This window comes from Pundamilia nyererei, unplaced genomic scaffold, assembly GCF_000239375.1.
Source record: "Pundamilia nyererei isolate P.nyererei 1_Seehausen unplaced genomic scaffold, PunNye1.0 scaffold00579, whole genome shotgun sequence".
Lineage (NCBI taxonomy): Eukaryota > Metazoa > Chordata > Actinopteri > Cichliformes > Cichlidae > Pundamilia > Pundamilia nyererei.
This window is the reverse complement of record NW_005187980.1, coordinates 125,276-147,005: the sequence shown is the minus strand read 5'-3', so window position 1 is coordinate 147,005 and position 21,730 is coordinate 125,276. Positions and strand designations below refer to the sequence as shown.

General features: G+C 40.9%; 1 protein-coding gene and 1 long non-coding RNA gene across 2 annotated transcripts in view; one reads left to right on the top strand and one right to left on the bottom strand.

Moving 5' to 3' along the window:
- Positions 1-805: 805 nt before the first annotated feature.
- Positions 806-2,768, top strand: LOC102192881 (uncharacterized). Its single transcript, XR_001290172.1, has 3 exons — positions 806-876; positions 1,367-1,439; positions 1,888-2,768. It is a non-coding gene; the product is annotated as an uncharacterized LOC102192881 (long non-coding RNA).
- Positions 2,769-7,752: 4,984 nt separating this feature from the next.
- The window catches only part of donson (DNA replication fork stabilization factor DONSON), an 18,869-nt gene continuing 4,891 nt past the window's right edge, over positions 7,753-21,730 (bottom strand). Inside the window, exons 4-12 of the mRNA XM_005754519.2 lie at positions 17,249-17,427; positions 16,151-16,226; positions 15,978-16,080; positions 15,508-15,610; positions 9,612-9,749; positions 9,328-9,526; positions 9,157-9,226; positions 8,930-9,060; positions 7,753-8,468 (exon numbers count right to left, since the gene is read on the bottom strand). Of these exons, the coding sequence (XP_005754576.1) occupies positions 8,328-8,468; positions 8,930-9,060; positions 9,157-9,226; positions 9,328-9,526; positions 9,612-9,749; positions 15,508-15,610; positions 15,978-16,080; positions 16,151-16,226; positions 17,249-17,427 (1,140 nt within the window). The 3' untranslated portion in view covers positions 7,753-8,327. The remainder of the gene's footprint in view (positions 8,469-8,929; positions 9,061-9,156; positions 9,227-9,327; positions 9,527-9,611; positions 9,750-15,507; positions 15,611-15,977; positions 16,081-16,150; positions 16,227-17,248; positions 17,428-21,730) is intronic.

Below are 21,730 nucleotides of genomic sequence, written 5' to 3'. Positions count from 1 at the left end.
AACAAAGACACAGACTCACATGCAGGCACTACAAAGGGAACAGAGACGTGGGAGCAGGGCAGACACAAACACTGACTGAACACGGGGATATAGGAACTAAGGATACACAGAGACGCGAACTGGACAAGGGGATGCAGGTGATAGGGGAGACAGCAACTAAAGAAGACAGAGACATAAACCATAAGACAGAACTCAAAGAAACCAAAGACTAGAAAGTATAAATAATATAATAAACTCAAATACCCTGGGTCGACGACCCAGGCATCCTAACAGAATGTATTACTGTAGGATCTACCTTACAAGATAAAGTGTCTTGAGGCGACTGTTGTTGTTGTTCGGCGCTGTATAAAACTGAAAAACTGAATAAAACTGAAACACCAGATAAACCAAAGAATTGATTGTTGCATGGTATCTGGAGCAGGTGGCACTACTCCAGATTATTTATGAAACACTTCTTTCATGTGGACACGCAGGTGAAACCCTGGATTAACTTAATGGGTTGAAAGCTATCTTCGGTGACAGTTTATTGTCATCACTGGTGCTTTGGTAAGAAAATACGGTTACTGGAAAAATACCCCGGATATATAGCTGACTGGCTGTGCTGAATGTAGGAAGTTTAACAGGATCTAGATGGCAAACAGGGAAACTCCCTGGCGTTGAATGTTTGCATTGTTCATATTCCAAAGAAAACAAACAATGTCAGAGCTGAGTTCCGATCAGTGTCTTCTGATCTCATCAAATATCCTTCAGTTAATGAACAAACATTCTATTTTCACTTTTAGGGTATACACAGAGGATTATTTGGTGTCAGTCAGACTGTGAGGACTGCTCACAAAAACACTGCTGATTGCTTTCACTTGAATTCATCTCATCACTGTGAGTATGACTTTGTTTATTTGACAGCAAATGAGAAAAGTTAATGTTTATTAGTTAACCTTACATGTAAATGCTTCTTTCTCTAACCCTCTACTTTTTTTAGAATCTTTTTTTCATTGTTTCTCTGCTCTGTGTGTTTGGAGCACTCACTGTGGAAATATGAGTAATGTCACAGATGCTCAAACACACTGAGCATCCATTTTAAAAATGTGTTTTTAAAAGATTAAAGGCATGGAATTAGAAAGGGAAGTTTAAGGGGCGGAAAAAGCTGCAGAGCCCTTTGAAGGAAAATTTTTAAATAAAGTCTGTCTTCCTGGAAGTGTCTGACAGGATTGAGCACGGGGACTGTAACATGATCAGTGGACACTATGATGGCATTTGTATCATGTCTACTGGAGTCTTCAGCTATGTGTTCACTGATGTTCAAACAGAGATGCTTCCACAGACAGATGACATGTTCTTCACTCTCGTTTTGTCCTTCACTTTACAGACACCATGGGTGCTCGGCAGTCCACCATTCATATTACAAACAAGACCCACGGCTACACCCTTTGTAACCCCAGGTGACTACACCTTTGTTCTTCTGTGTTTGCTGTGGTGATTTCTAAAGTGGGCGGGATTTATATGTAACCCTACAGTAAGTTTCCACACATTAAAGATCTATACTGCATGAATCTTAAAGCATATTCTTTTGGTTTTATTTAACAAACTCATCCATATTGACCTTTCATACTGGTGAGTGCTGCTGAACTCAAAAGCTGATGAATTAAAAACAAAAGAAATGTACATAAAATGAAACAGAATTGGCTTAGCAGCATCACACCTGTGTTTGTGTGCAGTGACCACACGGGAAGCTGTAACAAAGACACATATTTAACACATATGCATGTTACAGTAATACCCCTGTCCATGTTTCTTACTCTAAAGACATTGATCCACCTGACTCATGATGAGGAGTATGGATCCTCTTTGAATAAAAATATTAATTCATGTTTTCTTTTTTCTGACTAGTCTACATCTTGTTAGCGGACTTTGCCAGATTCCTTTGCCAACAAAACTCAAGCCTTCTGAATCTGGCAATGCTCTGTTCTCTAAGATTGGTGGCACAGCGTGTGGATCTGTTGGAGTCTTCACCTACGATCTCTACAATCCAGCTACAGACAGAGCTGATAAGAAAATTGCCATCATGTTCTCTGTTCCTTTTGACTATGGCCGGTACTCTAACTGGTTTGCAGTCGGAGCCTTTGACAGGGAAACAAACTGTGATAATGATCTTTATCACAAGATGTATTACAGTGATGAGAGAGGGTTTGTCAGAGGAAAAGCTGATGGTCATGATCTGAAACACAGAGATGATGATGTTGTCGTTACATCGGGCATGACAAACTCCAGTGTTGCAACACTGAAAGTTGATGTACACAACAGGGAACAAATCATTAAAATGAGAGGCTTAAATGAGAGGTCTTATTGTTTTTAGGGCAGATCTAGCAAAATGGCATGATCACCCTTCATTAATATTATCTGGATTTACTCACCCTAAGGCTGATGATCAGGATATCAGATGGTTAAGGGCCCCAGGGCTTCCCTTTCTTCTACAGAAAATGATCCTTATAAAATCTAGAGCAAAGATATGCCAGTAAAACACAACACTGTTGTAAAAAGGACATCCGATTAAGGCTGCAGCTGTTTGAAATTGTGAACCAGCTTCACAGTACAGAAAACTCAGGTTAACCCTAAAGTTACTTGAATAAGCTAAAATCCTCTGGAGTTAAAACCTTTAGTACTTTAAAAATTAGCTTTGACATTGAATCATTAAAGATCAGCTAAAGCAGGCACAACATGGTCACATAGACGGAATATATGAGTTGGATAACTGGTCAAATCAGACTGAACCTCTCCACCAAATATTTTTAAAATCCTTACTAAACTGTAAGGGTGTAGTGCAAGATTTTAGGCATTTAATAATCTGTTATTGTTTCTGCTGGAAATACTTTCTGAGAAATACTGATGTTATGTTTCCTGTGCATAACTTTAAACAAACAATTGCTTTGTTTGTTTGTTATTTTACCCTGAACATCAATAAAGACATAAACCGGACTTTAATGAAACCCGTCTCTTTGCTTTATTCACTGACATTTCTTCCACTTTATTGATCTGGTTTCATTTTGTGAAAAATGTGTAATTCCTTCAACGATACAAATCTAATTTTGACAGACATGTTCACAGTATTGCTATATAGAAAGAGCAGTCTTGGTCTTCCGTGGTCTCTTGTGTTCTGAGAGCCTCTGGATGTTTGGATCTCCTCCATACCTGCTTAATGCCCTGGGGGACGGGGCTGTGGCCCCCCCACACCCTCTAGCAGATCGTTACCTGAAGGATCCTTTTAAAATCAAGTGCGCTAATGCTCACAGGTGTACACACGGGTGATCACACCCACAAACTACACCCTTTTTGGCTCCTACCTCAAAGCACACTGTGCGCTGTCGATCCTACGTGCTGCACAATAATGTTTAATATTTAGTATTAACCGTTATACACAGATTATGTTTGCTCGATGATCCACCGCTCGAGTCTTTCCTCCAACTCGAGCCACCTCGCCTTATGTCCGCGGAAACTCAGCTGCGTTTTCTTGACCTGCCGGAGCTTGTTTTCCAGCTTCCTCCATTTGCGAACCATCGATTCGTTAATCTTAAATTCTCTCGCCGCTGCTCGATTTCCATGTTCCTCCGCGTAGCTGATGGCCTTCAGTTTAAACTGTGCTTCGTAAGCGTGTCTCTTTGCCATTTTCAGGGTTGTTAAAACAACGATGTCCTGCATAATGCACATACCTGTTCTTTTATACAGTTATGTGCGATTGTCCCGGTATATACGATCAACGCCCACACTTCACCCTTTAACGTTCTCATGGTGTTCTCTACTACGTCCTCCTTACAACACATAGGGCGCGCCGCACTTTTTGAAGAAAATCTAAGACTTTTAAGTGCGCCTTATGGTCGTGAAAATACGGTACTTTTCCCTGGAACACTCTTTCACAGTCTGTTCTCTAAAACCTAAAAGAGGAATTATGGATTGGATCAACTGGTCCCTGAATGCAATTGACACCCCTTTCTCAACGAGAAGTCTGAGCTTGGGCGAGCCTGAGTGCTGAAGATATCTACCTATTCGGAACCATGGTAACAGGGTTCTGGCTGATCGGAGCAGGCTTGGCCCTAGCTTATCGAAGAATTAAGGAAGCGGAACCGGCTGTTCAAACCCCCACAAGGCTGCACGCTGGGATTGGGTAGGCCCAACCCTAATCCCAAGCTTGGACACATTCAAAAAAGAACAGTTCCTTCCTCTGTTCCTCTGCCACCGCCAGATGCTTCCTGTTATTTCACTTACTGCACTTCACTTATTTGTGGAACTAAACTGTCCCGTATGCAGGTAAAACAACTTTGCAGTTTCGAGCAAAACAAGTCTAGATACTGTGTACAGTGGGGCAAAAAAGTATTTAGTCAGCCACCGATTGTGCAAGTTCCCCCACTTAAAATGATGACAGAGGTCAGTAATTTGCACCAGAGGTACACTTCAACTGTGAGAGACAGAATGTGAAAAAAAAATCCATGAATTCACATGGTAGGATTTGTAAAGAATTAATACTTATTTTCCACCCTGATTTACGAATAAATTATAGTCAATAGTCAATAATATTAAAAAGGTGCTGTTACTGAGTGAAACAAAGATTTCAGGTCTGGATTTAGCCCCAGTGTTGTAAGATCCCAGCAGCGCTTGTATTTATGGCCACATTTTTAAAAGAGACGAGTTTTCTGGGTGCTGACTCAGAGGGACCACCTTAGTTCATTGAAACTTTAATGCCAGTTTAGTTTAAGACATTAAACTGGACACGTTTCGAATCAAATTGATAATAACAGAGCGATGCTGGACATAAACAACTGTGTTAGTGTGATGCCCTGCATATTTGAAGGATTACGATAAACTTCCGTTCTTACTGAATCTGTAACATTGCATTGATCTGCCTACATCATTTTTTAAATAGTTTGCGTTGTTGAATGAGTTTTGTGTCACTGTGCACCAGAGATGGGCAGTAATGCGTTACTTGTTTCAATACAAGTTTTTTCAGTTCATTTATTTCAGTTACAATATTTTTTTTCCGAAGCAGGTGTGTGCTCAACAGAAAGTCCATGCAGTGTTGTGTGAATCAGACCACATTTCCCATAATGCTTAGAGTTCCCAGCTACAATAACCAATAACAAAGAGTCTCATCCTTAGGGTCAAAGGTCCTTATAAAACACCGTTCTGATTGGTCGCACACAGGCATGTTGCTTTCAGGAACCGTTGGAAAACAAATTATCAATCTCCACATTATAAGACCGTACCAATGAACAGTAGTGAGGCAAAATGGCCGTTCAAAGTCTGTAAAACATATAAACATACTTATCATGTCATGAGTATAACCCATAGAACAGTTTGCCATGACATGGCCTTGCTCAAAAAAGTTTCTTTTATGTTGAGCCCATCATACTTGTCCATAAAAAGTCCTCATAATAACATAAATTGTCCCAATAAGTGGGTTAGAGCTTTCAGCTACTCTGCTCCCAGAAATAAGAAACATTGGTTCTCCCCCTGTTTAAATCCCAACTCAAAACTCATCTGTTCAAATCTGCATATTCACTGTGAATCCACTGTTTGTTCATTTTACCTTGTGCTTTTGTTTTATTGTTCTTATTCTTCCATTGTTTTACTAAGTAATTTATCCTATTGTAAAGTGTCCTTGGGTGACTTGAAAGGCGGGTTAGGGGGAGCTCAAGTTGGGAGGTTGGCCAAACTCCATGCACAGTCCATACCTGTTCCCATCCCGGGCCCCCACGTCACTCATGGATTGCTCTCCAGGAGGGAAGTGTCCTCTCTTGTCACGAATAAGGGGGTTGAAGCTGGGCTTAGGGAACCCAGAGGTTAGGTTTAGGACTGGAAGAAGATGGGGATTGAAATTAGGGCCCAATGTCCGGTTGGGGCTCCAGGCGGTTAGGTTTAGGGCCGGAATGAAGTCCCTGCATGGGGTTAAAAGAGGTTAAGGTTAGGGAAGGCCTCAGGGCCAGGAGTTTATAATGGGATGGCCATAAAAGGGCCTATACAAGTAAAAAGTGAAGGAAAAAGGAAAAAAGTAAAGAGAAGGGGAAAATTCCCTTAATTGGAGTTACAGCACCCTCTAGTGGGTTGTATTGGGGTTAAGCTCTCACATAATGGCATCTGAAGCCTCCCTCAAGCACAGAAATACATAAAATCAGTCACTCCGATTGGTTTCATGGAGATGCCCCATTAACATGATTATTCCAATGATCCAACATGTGTTCTGCAGTCTTGTCAGTCCAGCGGAGATTGTCTGATTCCGTGCTGAACTTATCAGCAGGTAGTGCAGCAATGTGCTCCTTTAGACCTGTAATGAAATTGTTTATGTGCAATAATGTGTCTTGTTCTGTTTTGGGAAGAGCAGACGAGAAGTTAATCACTGGGATATAAATGTCAGCTTGTGGGAATTTTTCTTGTGCTGACCTCAGCGCCCTTCTCAGCTCCGTTATTGGTGCATTTTTATCCCTCTGACGCCTGTTATTCAGGCCAAAGGATAGAACCAGCTTCTCCACCGGTGTCATAGTCTGCTTTATCTAGATGGATCTCTGCATGGCCCCATCTAGCTCCTGGGAAGCTGTCAATTTGTACTCCCTCCGCTACATAGAGAGGGATCATGCCCACATTGGAGTCTCCGATGATCACCGATGCTTCCTTTGTGTGAAGTCTCCACTCTCTGAGCTTTTTCTTTGTGCTTGGGTGTCTCTTCCTGTGTTTGAAGACTTTAAGAGGTAACCCTAGGTAATGAATGATTGTGTTAGTGTACATATATTCAGGGATGCACATAAGTGGTCCGCAGGTGCGCATGCACTGTTAAAATAAAGGATGCGCGCCAGATAAGAAGTTGCAACGCACGTTTGCTTACATAAGATTTTATCTTATGTACGCAAGATAAGGTGAGCTGGCTTCAAATGATTTTCACAGCATATTCTGCACCACATCTCTGTGCGTTCATCATTTCTTTGAACCCAGCTCACCTCCTGCAACCACTTTTCTGAGAATACGCACTTCTTTTGCTGTTCGTACTCCTGCTGACATTTCTTTGGAAGTGGAGGAACACCAAAGTAATTTCTTCGGTGGCTGTAGCTCAGCAGATAGAGCAGGTCACCTACTGATCGGAAGGTTGGAGGTTTGATTCCAGGCTCCCCCAGTCTGCATGTCAAGTATCCTCGGGCAAGATACTAACCCCAAGTTGCTCTCCAATGCATCCATCGGAGTGTGAATGTAGTTAGAAAGCACTCAGTATAGATGAAGTGCTTGTGAGAATGGGTGTGATTGGGTGAATGTGGCATGTTGTATAGAGCGCTTTAAGTACTCCGAGAGAGTAGAAAAGCGCTCTATAAGAATCAGTCCATTTAAAGGAGCTTCTTTGACATTTTTAAGAGTTCTAAACAAATGTCTGTCCTCCTCCAGAAAATCTTATGTACGCAAACGCGCGTTGCCACTTCTTATCTGGTCTTTTAGTTTGACAGCACATGTGCACCTGTAGGACCACTTATGTGCTCTCCTGCATGTATTTAAGGAAAGAACTGTGTTTAATGGAGACTGTCAGTGACAGTCAATGCCCAAAAGGTTTTTGTTCAAGCAGTCCTGGCAGACAGCCTCGCTCTTACTTTCCTCATGTTCTCATTTTATTTAACTGGAGTTGATAAATGACTTCATCCTCCCATCTAATATGTTGAAAACATCAAAGCAAGAAACTTGCTCACCATGTTTTCTTGATACTGCAGTTAATAAATCTTTCGAGCTCAGTAACTTTAACAATTTATTTCATCAGCATTCCAGTACCTGAAAACATTCCAGCATTTATCGTTGATAAATCCTGTATGAGAAGAAAGACTAAAAGTAATTGAGCAATATAGAGTTTAATAAATAATCACATCCGGTGCAGTGCAATAAAGTTTGTTTAAAAGAAACCTCAACATAAACAGACACTTAAGCTGTGTACATGCCGGAAGTGATTCGCTCATCACACATTGCTTTGAAGCTGGTGGTTGGTCTCTTGCTGACGTTCCAGGCCCCAGTTGCCCAGATACCACTACCCTGTGAATCAACAATATTCTTCATTCCCACAGGTAGCACTTCAGGCTTTCACCTGACGCCTGAAAATTAATAAACTTTTATTCTGAATCCCGTCTACTTCACATCACCAGTGGTTATTTTGCCCGCTGTAGTCGTGGAACACCCTTCACTTTCTGGTCAGCGTGTAGCTGTGAATCTCTTCCAGTATGCACACAGCGTCACAGTGGAATCTGAGTTTCAGGATTGCAGCTGTTAACTCAAATTAATGCAAACTTCTTTGTGTTGTGTAAACTCTCAGCACGTTCTTAGTTCTTCCATGTGTAGCTGTAGTTGTTCATGGTGATGTGTGTCAGGGCTGTCTTTCCCAGGGTGGAAGGCTGCTGCAGCTGCTGGATGGAAGCAGGATGGAGACCACAAGAGGACAGTTCTACCGAGGCCTCGCCAACCTGCAAAGTGTTCACAGAATAAATACCCCTACACTAATTCACACTTTCTCTCCAACTCCTATTTTAGAATAAATCTGAGGTTGTTAGCTGGCACTAAGTGCTGTGGACAGCACGTTGACACAGGTTAACAGACAAACAGCAAAACCAGCCATGCAAACTAGCTCGTTCAACATCTGCATTATTTAAATTACCAATGCACGTGCCAGAAAGCTGAGCGCCTCAGTGGGTACATTTAGTAAATTATCGTGAATTAAGTGGCTGGCCCGACTGTGTGAAGAAGACAGAAGCTTCACACGTTACATGCAGATAACCCTGGTTATGGTTTAGGCATCATCTGCAGGTTGCTTGCTAAGAAGTAAAGTTGACATTAAAGTTGATTTGATCACATTCAGGCTACAGCACATACATACATGACATTCATGAATCAAACAAAAAGCAGCTTCGTGTTTTCTGTGTGTTACCTGCTGCTTGGTGCCGTGTACGTTCATAACCGCGGTAGGAGTATGTGTGTAAAGCGCAGCTGAGAAGTTTCCTTTCTGCGCAGGCCGAAGTAACGTTAGGATAGCATGGAGAGACGAGGGGAGGACAGGTCCTGCAGTGTGGCAAGTACAAGTATACTGAACACTAACACACACAGTGGGAGCTGAGAACTGATACGAGACAAAAGTCTGCTTGTCCAGCTGCGTACCTGTGATCTCCAGACTGCTGATGTTCTGGTAGGAAGAACCAACTTGACTTCTCACGTTCACACAACGGCTCTATAAAAGTATAAATCACACACAGTGTCAAATTCAACTCAGAAGTATAAATGATACGTGAGATGGTTACAGACAGAGCTTCGTGTGTGTGCTCCAAACACCTTCAGAGTGTGCATTGTAGCTCCTCTAAAAGCACTGGGAGCCAACAGTGTGGGCGGTAACCCTGCCTGGGAGCCGGATGAAGCAACCACACCCTTCCAATTGATGAAGAAGTTGATGAGAGTGAAAGTGTGAAGTCCTTTCACACATATCACAGACTCAGGCTTATGGTCCACAGACATGACGTGGCCCTCCTTATGACTAGAGAAGAGGTCAAGGAGTTGTCACAGAAAAACACACAGAGTACACGTAAAACAGACTAACGTGACAGTGCTAATGAGGATACAGCTGTAGGGTGTGGAGGTCTGGCTTCTTGATTTTGTCCTGGACTCCCATCTCCTTCAGCCAAGACAAAGTGCTGTCTTCATCTCTGCAGTCTCCATCATGGTCTCCTCCATCAACTGTATCGCTCAGCTTGGAGCACCTATACATTGAGACCACATTTACACACGATGGCACAAAAACACCACAACAAAAGGTTCTTCTTACGTCTGACTGATTACATTTTTAAAATTTCCAGGTTATTAGTGCCTCATTTTTCCTTATGGTATATTTAAAGCATGACGAATGGTTATATCTAGTTCCTTCTACAGGCCTTTATGGCTTAACTTACCATTGTTAAAGTAGACTTTCATATGTGGTGCTCTCTGCTTCTCCTTGCTAACAGTTTTATTTATCATAAAAATAACTAAACTTTTTACTTTTCTTATCTTTTGTAGAGTGCTTGTGTTAAGTCTGTAGGGTGCAGGTTTCTTTTTATTGCCCAAAAAGTTATTCCAGTCATTCCCCGTTTAATTAACATTTAATTTAACCTAATTAACAAGAATAATCCAGGCATCTGAGTCTCTTAAAAAGTATTAGGTCAGTTGTATCTGACGCATGAATATCCTAATCTCCACCGTGTATTTGGACTACCGAAGCCTCTGCTGCAATCTAATTAAATCCTTTCTTTATTCCTCTTGATTGGGTTGTGCAAACCATTTACATGAAGGGTAATCATACTACGTACTTGATTTTGCATTTGGTTGTTTTTTGTTCTAACAGTTGAGTTACGTGGTGACCAAACGTGAGCTGTTGCAGAACTATGAAGCACACTGATGGATATTTTCAAACAGAAAGAATGAGAGAGAGAAAACAAAACTGGAAGAACTTCATTTTAGCGTTAGCTATTTTGGTGTGCGAGGGATAATGTAGCTAACCCAGCAGAGCCCCCTTAATGCAACAGGAAAAAAAACAACAACTTCTAAAGTGTGTTCTGTGCATTTTGTCCATTTAGATTTGATCTTTCACCAAATGTTTCATTATTCAGTGGATAGTCTGAATTATCCTTATGTTAGGCATAGGGGTACCTGGTCATCATGCACATACAAACAGTCATAATCCACTAAGTCATTGAAAGTTGGGTTCAATGATATAGTAAGGCCAGACACTCCCTGGTGCACTCGCCTTGCTGTCAGTGGTCCAAGCATCCAGTGCAAAGGCCAGGAAACTATGAATGTTAGAAGAAACATCTGTAGTACTGAGTGTTGCCAGTACTTGGCTGCTCCATCCAGTGTTTGAATCCATAGTGTGGTACTGCGCTTGTATGGACATTGATCCACAGCCGGGTAAGAACGTCCACACGGACCAGCTTCAGTGAATAATTCTGTGAGAAGGCGACTCCGCTGAGAACCGGAGTTCTGTCCACGCAGGAACCAAGAAAATGTGGTTCCATAAAAGTGAAATGTGAACCACGATCAGTTATTAAACATGCCAGTGATGGCATTACTCCACATACTTGGTGTCGACTTCTCTAACTGCACATTCTCTTACCCAATTTCTTCATTATTGCCATGCAGTTCTTTCAAACTGTTGCCTTCAGTTGCAAAGTTGTAATTTAGCACAGCCATTGGAAGCTTTGCAGGGTTGCTCTGTTAGCTCTCATATGTCCTCACTGGAGATGGACCGATCCGATATTACGTATCAGACCTAACTTACTGGATCGGATATCAAAAAGAAATAAAAAATGTAATCCGATCCATTAAATATCAAAAAAAGCAGCTCACAGAACTTGCGACAACTCCTAACTCGGCTCATAACCGTAGCACGTGGGAGCAGTATGCATCACGTGATAGAGCGGCTGTGGCGCGCCAGACCCGTCGGCGGTCTGGTTGAGCATTTGTAGCGTCGCTACCAAACCGGCATTTCATCTCTGAGAAAGTGATCCCAGAGAAGTAAAGCAAGTGTGTAAGTTGTTAGATTATAATATTATTTTTGCTGATTTATTGTGGATGAATGATATTGTTTTATGAGGTTATAAGAAATACTGTTTGCAGAAAGTCATCGCCTTATTTGTCTGATTAGAAGAGAACAGAATATACTGGAGTTTTCTGCCCCAACTCAGCAGGAGCAGATAAACGGGGAGCCAAGGTCGTAGCTTAGGCGCCGTGTGAGAGAAAAGCATGTGAATGTTTAGGCTTTTATGATAAGGTGGGAGAACCAGAGGCTATAAGAGTTTGAGCAATGCTCCACCATTTTGAGATCTGAGGCTGTCTGCATACAGTGTCCATCTCCCACGCGTGTGATCATTAAAATCATCGTTCGACTTGACCCGGCCGGACCAGTGTTGTTATTGTGGTTTTTTCTCTTGTCTCCATCCCCAATATTTTGAACCTTAACAAAGTTCATCTCTGAATGTTTGTAAAGCATTCCAGCGTTAGCGACTGCCTCTCTCTCTCTCTCCTGCTGCTACTTCAATCATGAAACTGATCAATGATCAGCTTTTCTGTCGCGAGTCCGTCTCTCTTGTTTGTTTATTGCCCACTTTGCACCAGAAAGAGGAAACCAGCAGCTGAACAACAGCAGCACGTTTAAGCTTGATAAGCTGCTGTTAGAATTTATTTATTATTACTTTCTACACCAGGATCTTTTTCTACAGCTGACGGCTGTAACTGTGCAGGGGCGGATCTAGCAAACTTTAGCCAGGGGGGCCGATAGGGCATGAACAGGGAAAGGGGGGCACAAAGACATACTTTTCTTTCTTATTCTCATTTAAAATGTCTAGTTTTTAATAAATAATTATCTGAATCTTACACCCAAAGTTTTAATCTGATGTAAAATGTATAGAAGTCCATTACTGTATATAGTAACTGTTAAGTCTAATATACCCTAGTAAGCTATACTACTTTTTCCATCTGTGCAGTCTGCAGTTCTGTTGAAGAAAGATGATGAATCTATATAATTATTCTTGAAAAATAATTGATTTCTGTGCATTTTTTCCCCATTGCATCAAATTAAAGTTGATTACGTCGATTAAGCATCGAGGGTGGGGGTGGTTCCCTATTTTTTTTTTTTTGCTGGAAGTTTGCAACCCTATTAGTTAGGTTGCTTAATATTTCTGCTAAGTACTCTTTAAAATAGCAGAATAGGGAGGATGGAGCAGGTTTAGGTTTATTAGATTGATCAGTGTTGCTGAACTATGAAATATTTTGGGTGCAGTGTATTTTTTTTTTGCATACAGGTATAACAGAATAGCTTTAGTGTTTGTTTGTTTTTTAAACTTGAGTATGAACTTATACAAAATGCAGCAATACATTAAAAAAAGTTTCATTGATTAAAAAACACACTATATCGGATTCATTTCGGTATTGGCCAATATCCAAATTTATGATATCGGTATCGGACATAAAAAAGTGGTATCGTGCCATCTCTAGTCCCGACTTGGGCGCTTCTCAGTTTCCACCTCGAGGTGTCCTGTGCAGCAGATCCCCTTGGTCTCCTTAAATCCTCCACTGCCTTGTTTGCCCTGCTGTACACTACCAGCCTGTACATTTGTATTCTGGCAGCAGGGCTGGTGTCTGGGATCAAATGTCTTGCTTCGAGTTTTGCTGCTGTATTCTGAGTTTGACTCCACTCAGGGCTCTTGAGCTGTTTTAATAAAATCATTTATAGAATCAGATGTTGTATCCTTCCAAGGCCTCCACATGTTGGGAGCCTCCAGGTCTGCTCATGAATGCAGATTCGAGTTCCACTCTTCCATATCAGCTCATCTTCCCACCCTGTTGGTCGTCGTCTTCAAATCAGTTATTAGGTCGCCTAGTTTCTGTTAAAGTTCTGCTATCATTTCTCAGGTTGTCTCTAACGTTTTCTTGAAACTCACCCAGGTCGAACTGGACCTCTTGACTTATGTCTGTGTGGATAGCAGCTAGCGCTGCCACGATTAGTTGACTAACAAAATCATCGACGACAAATTTGATAGTCGACGCGCCGTTTAAAGCCTTGTAAGACCAGAAAGATGCAGGAATAAGTAGTAGGATTTAAGAGTGTAATAACGGACTGAAACAGAAGATGGCAGCACTGCATGTACAAGGATGCCAGCTGCCGTTAAACCCCGAAGAAGAAGAAGCAGTGTCCGGTATTGTAGCTGTGTCCAAATTCAGGGGCCGCATCCTTCGGAGGCCGCATTTGAAGGCCGATTTCGTTACAGCAATGCGATGAAGGCTGTCCAACTTCGAAGACTTCGGCAAATACAGTTGACAAATGCGTCCTACTTTTCCCCAGATTTGAAGGACGGGTCGGGCGTATGGCCCAACCTATCCCAGAATTCATAGCGCAGCCCAGCTCAGTTTCCAACAATGGCGGCAGCTAGTTAGTTTTAATGTTACTCTTATTATTCTTTCTGGGTCACAAAATACACGTTTAACATATTTTCAGGCAAGAATGTAGCTGTGTAAACTTCAAATATCTGCTCAGTTTATCAAGACACCACATATTTTCAAAAGCGCTCCGACTTTTTCGGAGACGTCTGTTACCCACTAGCTCGATAGCTAGAGCCGTGAGAACAGCGGACTCCCGGCAAATCGTTTTCAAACCCACCACCGTCTTTCGCTACTCAGGTTAAACATGATATATGAGTCACTCAGATAATAATGGATTGGATCTATATAGCGCTTTTCAAGGCACCCAAAGCGCTTTACAATGCCACTATTCATTCACTCTCACATTCACACACTGGTGGAGGCAGCTACAGTTGTAGCCACAGCTGCCCTGGGGCAGACTGACAGAAGTGAGGCTGCCATATTGCGCCATCGGCCCCTCTGGCCAACACCAGTAGGCGGTAGGGTAAAGTGTCTTGCCCAAGGACACAACGACCAGGACAGAGAACCCGGGGATCGAACTGGTGACCTTCCGGTTACAGATACGCTTCCCAACCCCCTGAGCCACGGTCGCCCCGTTATTGTTAAAACTGTTATTGTTTGGCTTATTTTTAGAATTTTATTTGTTCCTGAGTAAATCGGTTTGGCTGAGATTAAAGTTTTTACACAGCTGAATAAACGTCAAGCAGACAGCTGATTATCAGAAGTGTGAGATGCTCGAGGATTTACTCCGGTGTCCTGTTATATTTTAGATAGAATGAGTTTATTAAACTTCACTGAAACAATCTGCAGATTTCATTAAAATTTAATAAACTATCATCTTGTCTTTATTTTTAGTTAGCACCTTAAACACTTAAAGCTGTAAGCTAATGATAGTTATATAAGAGCAGATGCTGCTGGTGCAATAAGCTGTACGTTTGATGTTCAATGGATGATGATCTGATTGGTCGACTAATCGGATCATGCATCTGTTGGACGTAAAACATACAGCTTATTGCATCAACATGTGTCTGCTCTCCAAATTCAGGGGTCAAAAGATGTGGCCCCTGAATTTGGACACAGTAAGCGGAGACTGCTGCTTCTTCCGCTTCTTATTCGGGGTTTAACGGCAGCTGGCATCCTTTTACATGCTGTGGTGCCATCTTCTGTTTCAGGCGTTAATACACTCTTAAGTCCTACTACTTATTCCTGCGTTTTTCGGGATCCTACAAAGCTTCACATGACGCATCGACTATTAAATTGGCTCATGGCCGCTCAGACATCGTGTTTGTCTCTTCAATCGTCTTTTTAAAAATCTTTCCCATCAGGCAGCTCCGCCAGATGTGAACTACCCAAAGATTTTTCATTTTAAAAAAGGAAGTATTTTTATTATTATTTATTATTAGCTGTATGAGAAGTCAGCTATTCTAGAATGATATGAAGCTGTGTGGAAACTGCTGAGTGAGTCCAAACTGATATTTTCGACATATTTTAAAAACAGTGATCAGAATCAGAACCCTGACAGCTCCCAGCCCTACTGAGCTCAGACAATGAAAGAGCAGCACTTACGTGACCTCTTGTTCCTTCTGCTCCTCCTCTTGGTGAATGGTCTGCTTCTGTGCCTCCCTGCACCTCCTCTGTTCCTCCAGCAGAGGAAGGCTGAACTCTATACCTATATGGGTAAACTGATCAGTGAGGAGCAGCGAATGATGAAGCTGTCATGTCCTCTGTTCAGTCCTAACCTCAGGCGCGAGGTCTGACATTGTTTGACTCCTACAGCTAATTTTTCTTGTACTTTTTTATTTGACAAGTCATGTCTTAAAGAATAAATTACAGGCAAAGCTTTTTCATACAGCGGTCAGGTTTGTGGACTATTTTACTGCCACTACATGTCACATTTCAGACGAGTGGAAAGAAAATGTTGGTTGTCCACGCTGCCTGCCCGGCAGGCTGACGACAATGCCTTATCAGCCTTTTACGGCTGTAAATGTATCAAATGAAAATTAATTTTGAGACCAAAGATACAGTTCAGCTCTCACCTTCAGCCTTCATTGCCTCTCTGAGGCCCCTCGTTGTGGGGGAAATGAAAGCAGTGATGCTGCTGGATCCTCCAAGACCTGCTGCCCGGAACAACACTGTGAACTGACAAAGAAACAGATGAGCTGAAGGACGGTGTTGCTGAGCACAGTTCAGATTGCATATTAACACCTACCTGATAGGAACAGAGGTAGAAGTACGGACACAGTCTGGCCTTTAACAGACTGTAGAGAGATGACAGACTGACGGACCTGAGCAACAAACATGGACAAAGGAAGGAGTGTGGGAATAATGGCACTGAATACATGTACAGTATACAGAACACAGCAGCCAGTGTTCAGCAGTTTCACAGTACACACAGCATTCATTTGACTCTGGCTGCATCGAGTATTTTGAATTACAAAAAAGAAACCTCAACAAGGCAGCACCTGTTCCTGGAAGCTCCACTAAAACCTTTACTGGATACAGGCTGGCGTTAAAACACCTGTTTCACTTTATAACTACGCCTGACCTGTTTGTCACAGCTACAGTAAAGTTACATTCAAACTCACAGCTGAACACACGCACACGTCACCTGGTCCAGGAGATACAACAATGTCAGAAGTCTTTTTGCAGAGCATCACCATGGAGCTCCACCTAAAAATGCTACTTCATTGTGTGGCTGCTCTTACTTGACCATGAAACACTTCACTGTACAAAGGCTCATTTAATGTGCAACCCTGCTGTGTGAGATTTAACCCCACCTGTGAAGCTGGATTCAGGAAAGAAGTGTTTAAACATGTTTAGCGCTAGTACAGAGCGTGATGTCACTGGGTCCGATGGTTAGCTGGTTGCTGCTAACAGACTGGGTTTGTGTTAGCTAACTGTGACAGAGCTGATAACTCGGCGGAAAAAACGGTCCCTGATACTACAACACAGTCTAAGGATGTCGTAACTTCCTTCTCTCTCTGACACATTTATTGGGGCTACTCAGCCTAACAATGACCTCTTTCATCTACATCTCTTCGGACCTCCAGTGTAAAGATCTCAAATCTTAGAATCAAGTTCAGTTTTTTTAATGATTCATTTATCAATAGGACATATCAGTGAAACCACCTGTCAGTCAGTTATACATAAAAATGGCTGTAATTCCTAAACAAACAATATTTTTATTAAAATCCGTCGAGTTAAAGCTGAAAGTCTGTGATTCAATCGCATCTTGATTCATTTAAAATCAGGACAGAGAGAAAAATGAAATCATTGCAGTAAAACCTTGTCACCCTATCAGCCTCACCATTCTGTCATGAGACTCTGTTGTATCGTTGCATCATGAGCCCAGGGGGCGCTCTTGCCAAAGAAGCTCCTTTCAGCGTTGATCCTAGGGAACAGAGACAGCCAGGGTATGGAGGGATGCTGCCAGTAGACCAGGCTTTGCTGGAAGGCACAACGTAGCTCTGAGCAGGACCTGGGATCCTATAGCAGGCACAGAGACAGGTCGGGCTGAGGAACAAGCTACTGAAGAACCCAAGACAAACTAAGAGCTGTCGGGTGTCCATATCAGCATACTTTATTAATACCTAAGGAAATTATGTGGGTTACAGTTGCTCCAGTAAAGTAACAGTAACAGACGAGTAGGGCTGCCACGATTAGTCACTAGTCACGACTATTAAAATCGTCGACGACAAATTTGATAGTCGACGCGTCGTTTGAAGCTTTGTAAGATCCCAAAAGACGCAGGAATAAGTAGCAGGATTTAAGAGTGTAATAACGGACTAAAACAGAAGATGGCAGCACTGCATGTACAAGGATGCCAGCTGCCGTTAAACCCTGAAGAAGAAGAAGCTGTGTCCCAGAATTCATAGCGCGGCCCTGCTCAGTTTCCAACAATGGCGGCAGCTAGTTAGTTTTAATGTTACTCTTATTATTCTTTCTGGGTCACAAAATAAACTTTTGACATATTTTCAGGCGAGAATGTAGCTGTGTAAACCTCAAATATCTGCTCAGTTTATCAAGACACCACATATTTTCAAAAGCGCGCCGACGTTTTTCGGAGACGTCTGTTACCCACTAGCTCGATAGCGAGCCGGGGGCTAGGCTCACTAGAGCCGTGAGAACAGCGGACTCCCGGCAAATCATTTTCAAACCCGCCGCTGTCTTTCACTACTCAGCAGTGTTGGTCAAGTTACTTGAAAAAAGTAATCAGTAACTAATTACTGATTACTTCCCCAAAAAAGTAATCCCGTTACTTTACTGATTACTTATTTTCAAAATTAATTACTTAGTTACTTAGTTACTTTTTAAAAACACGATTTACAACCTGAAGAGGTGATAAAGTGATAGATCTTTCAGCCCAATTCTACTTTTTCTGCATAATCCATCATACAAAATGTAATCAAATGGAAAAGTCTTTTTCTAAAACTTGTTTTATTAGTTTTAATCTTTTAACTTTATGCATCAAGCAAAATTTTAATTATCTGCAACATTCTCTGAGTTGAATAAATTAGTTTAACATTTAAACCTATTTTCTGCACATTCCAGCACATAAAATAAAATATTTTTTTGTGTTTACACTCAGTCTTTCAAATAGATGCAAGAAAACACAGCAGAAAATAAATAAAGTCAAAGACTCAACTTTAAAAAGTTAGGCGCACACAAATTTTATAATAATTTATATATTATAATGTGTTTTTCTGGATACACTGTGCTTTTTCAGCATTCAAAGATTTATGACACCGTGTCAGAGCACTGGCTATGAATTTCAGAAGGATCAGGCCTTAACAGAAAAGTTAGCAATAGTTCTTTTCCTATCACAGCTACATCCACTTCTGTCGTGCCTAGGCTGCTCACTAGGGCTGGGTATGATCACTAATTTCTATAATCCATTCGATTCCGGTTTTCAAAGTCCCGATTCGATTAAACTTAGCCTCAGACAGTGAGAAATATTATAATTCTGATCATTTATCAGTACTGACTTCATCAGAATTGTGAACATCAGACATCATTGAATAACAGAAAAAATAGGCTTTCTTGTCCGAGGTCATTTAAGTGAAAAAAAGAAAAAGAAAAGAAAAAGACAGCAGCCACAGCGCTGTAAACAACGGTAGACTGGTGGGTAATAAGCGAATGAATAATACAGAAAACAGAGATTGGAGACAGGAAACTGTTCTTGAAGTACAGAGAGCGATAGAGAGAGAGCTAGCTGTGCAGGAAGTGTGATTTTAATAGTCGTGGAAGCAAAACAGCAAAATTCATGACAACATTGATCAAATGTGAAACGCAGTTTGCTGCTTCTTTTGCTTCTTTCTTTAGTCCACGATAGGGGCATAATGTGTGTCTGTTGTTGACCACAGGGAAGGTTGCAGATTTTTTTTTTTTTTTTTTGCTACCCGAACAGTTGGTCGCACAGGTGCAACCAAATTATTTTTTTTAGTCGCACCACTGAAAAATTTGGTCGCATTTGCGACCAAATTGGTCGCACTCTAGAGCCCTATATATGCAGATGATGTGATCCTGTTCTGCACTAATTTAAACAAATCAATACCATCCATATTAACTCTCATTAATACATTTAGTACATTTTTGGGTTATAAAATAAATTTTGATAAATCCGAAATATTATTTTTGAATAAAAATGAACGACAAAATCCTCCAATCAACACTCCCTTTCTGCTACCTCAAATTCAAATTCAAATTCAAATTTTATTTGTCACATACACAGTCATACGCAGTACGATATGCAGTGAAATGTTTAGAAAACTGCTCGTGATCTAAAGAAAAAAAAAAGAAAAGGCTATGAATAAGATAGGAAATAAATATGAAAATTAAAAAGGGTAAATTTAACTAAGAAGGAATAAAATAAAATATAAAAATTAAAGTTAAAAATGAAATAACTGTACAACAAAACACACAATATAAAGTTTAGAAATATATAAGAATGTATGAAGAAATATAAATATATATATACACAATAACAGCAGCTGTACAAGTGAACATGGGTTTACTTATCTGGGTGTGAAATTAACTCACTCAATTGAAAATATTCTGGCATCCCATTATAATTATAATTCCTTGACGACGTCAGTTACTGCATTTCTAAACAGATGGATGTAACTACCTATATCTTTAATTGGTTGTATTAATATACTAAAAATGTCAATTTTGCCAAAATATCTTTACCTTTTTCAATCAGTATCTCTCTCTCCACCAAACTCTTTCTTCTTAGATTTGCAAAAACTATTCCGAAACTTTATTTGGAACAACAGAAGACCAAGACTCAGAATCTCATTACTATACCTTCCTTATGAAAGAGGGGGTTTACAACTTCCAAATTTAATGTGGTACTTCTGGGCTGCTCAAATCAGAGCAGCAATGTTTTATTTTGTTGATGAGCAGACTCCAGTGTGGGTTTCTATGGAGTCCACAGAAATCAAAATTCCCCCGAACTTATATCTTTACTCAGCCGACAGGAAGACACTAAATAAGCAAACTAAGAACCCCTTTTTAAAAAACACTATAATGATCTGGTTAGAAACACATAACTACTTGGGAGAAATGATCCAACTGTCTCGGTTTACTCCGATATTTGGAAATAACAGCTTTCTTCCTGGTAGGGCGGATGCAGGTTTTAAACTTTGGTTTGATCAAGGTATAAGAAAAGTGTCTGATATATTTAGGAATAATACTCTTATGTCTTTTGAACAACTTAGAAGTACCTTTTTCTATTCCTGTCAAACATTTTTTTTTAATTTCTTCAATTAAGAAATTTTATCTTAACCACACAAGGTGACAGCTTAGAAATCCCCACCTACTCCTCTCTAGAGAACACAGTTATAAAGCATCTAAATGGGAGAGGCCGAGTTTCTGCATTGTACAAATTATTTATGGAAAATTCCAAAGAATAAACACAGTTTATTTTAGAGGCAAATGGATATATCTGATGATGAGTGGTATAAATCATGCTCCTTGGCCCAGAGTCAGACAATTAATGTGCAATCTGAACTATTTCAATATAAATGGTTAACAAGACAATATCTTACTCCGTCAAAAATGCAGCATTTTAACTCAAACATCCCAGACACCTGTATTAAGTGTGGAGTGGACAGGGGCACTTTATTTCACTGTATATGGGAGTGTCCACATGTGAAAATCTTTTGGGAAAAGGTAATAAATCTGTTGAGTCAAATCATTGGTGATGTGATTCCACTTCATCCTAAAATATGTATTTTAAACATATACCCGAATAATTTTGTACCTGCTGCAAACAATAGAGCTCTGTTAACGATTGGACTTGTGGAAGCCAAGCGCTGTATTGCTATGTGTTGGAAAAATCAAAAAATATGTGGACTATCTAAGTGGCTTAATGGACTGACATCTATACTATCTATGGAGAAAATAACTTATGCATTAAGAAATAAACTGGACAAGTTTGGGCTATATGGTCAAAATTCTACAACTTTCTGGAGAACTGCAGCGTGCACACTGTGGACTTAACGGCCTGAAACTCTAACTTGATTTGTATATCTGTCCTTCCCTTTTGTTATGCTTTGCTTTGTTTTTCTTTCTATTACTAGGTTGTTTCTATTGTTGTTGTGCTTTTGTTTTTATTTATGTATTTATGTCATGATCTGCGGAGGCAGACCGTGCGGAAATGTGTGTGGTGGACCCAGGTGCGAACACAAGCGAAGATACAGGAGTGGATTAAACAAAAGCGAGCCTTTTATTCTGGCTGATGAAAGGAACAAACCAGAGTGAGGGCAGCATAAGAGTATAACTCAAC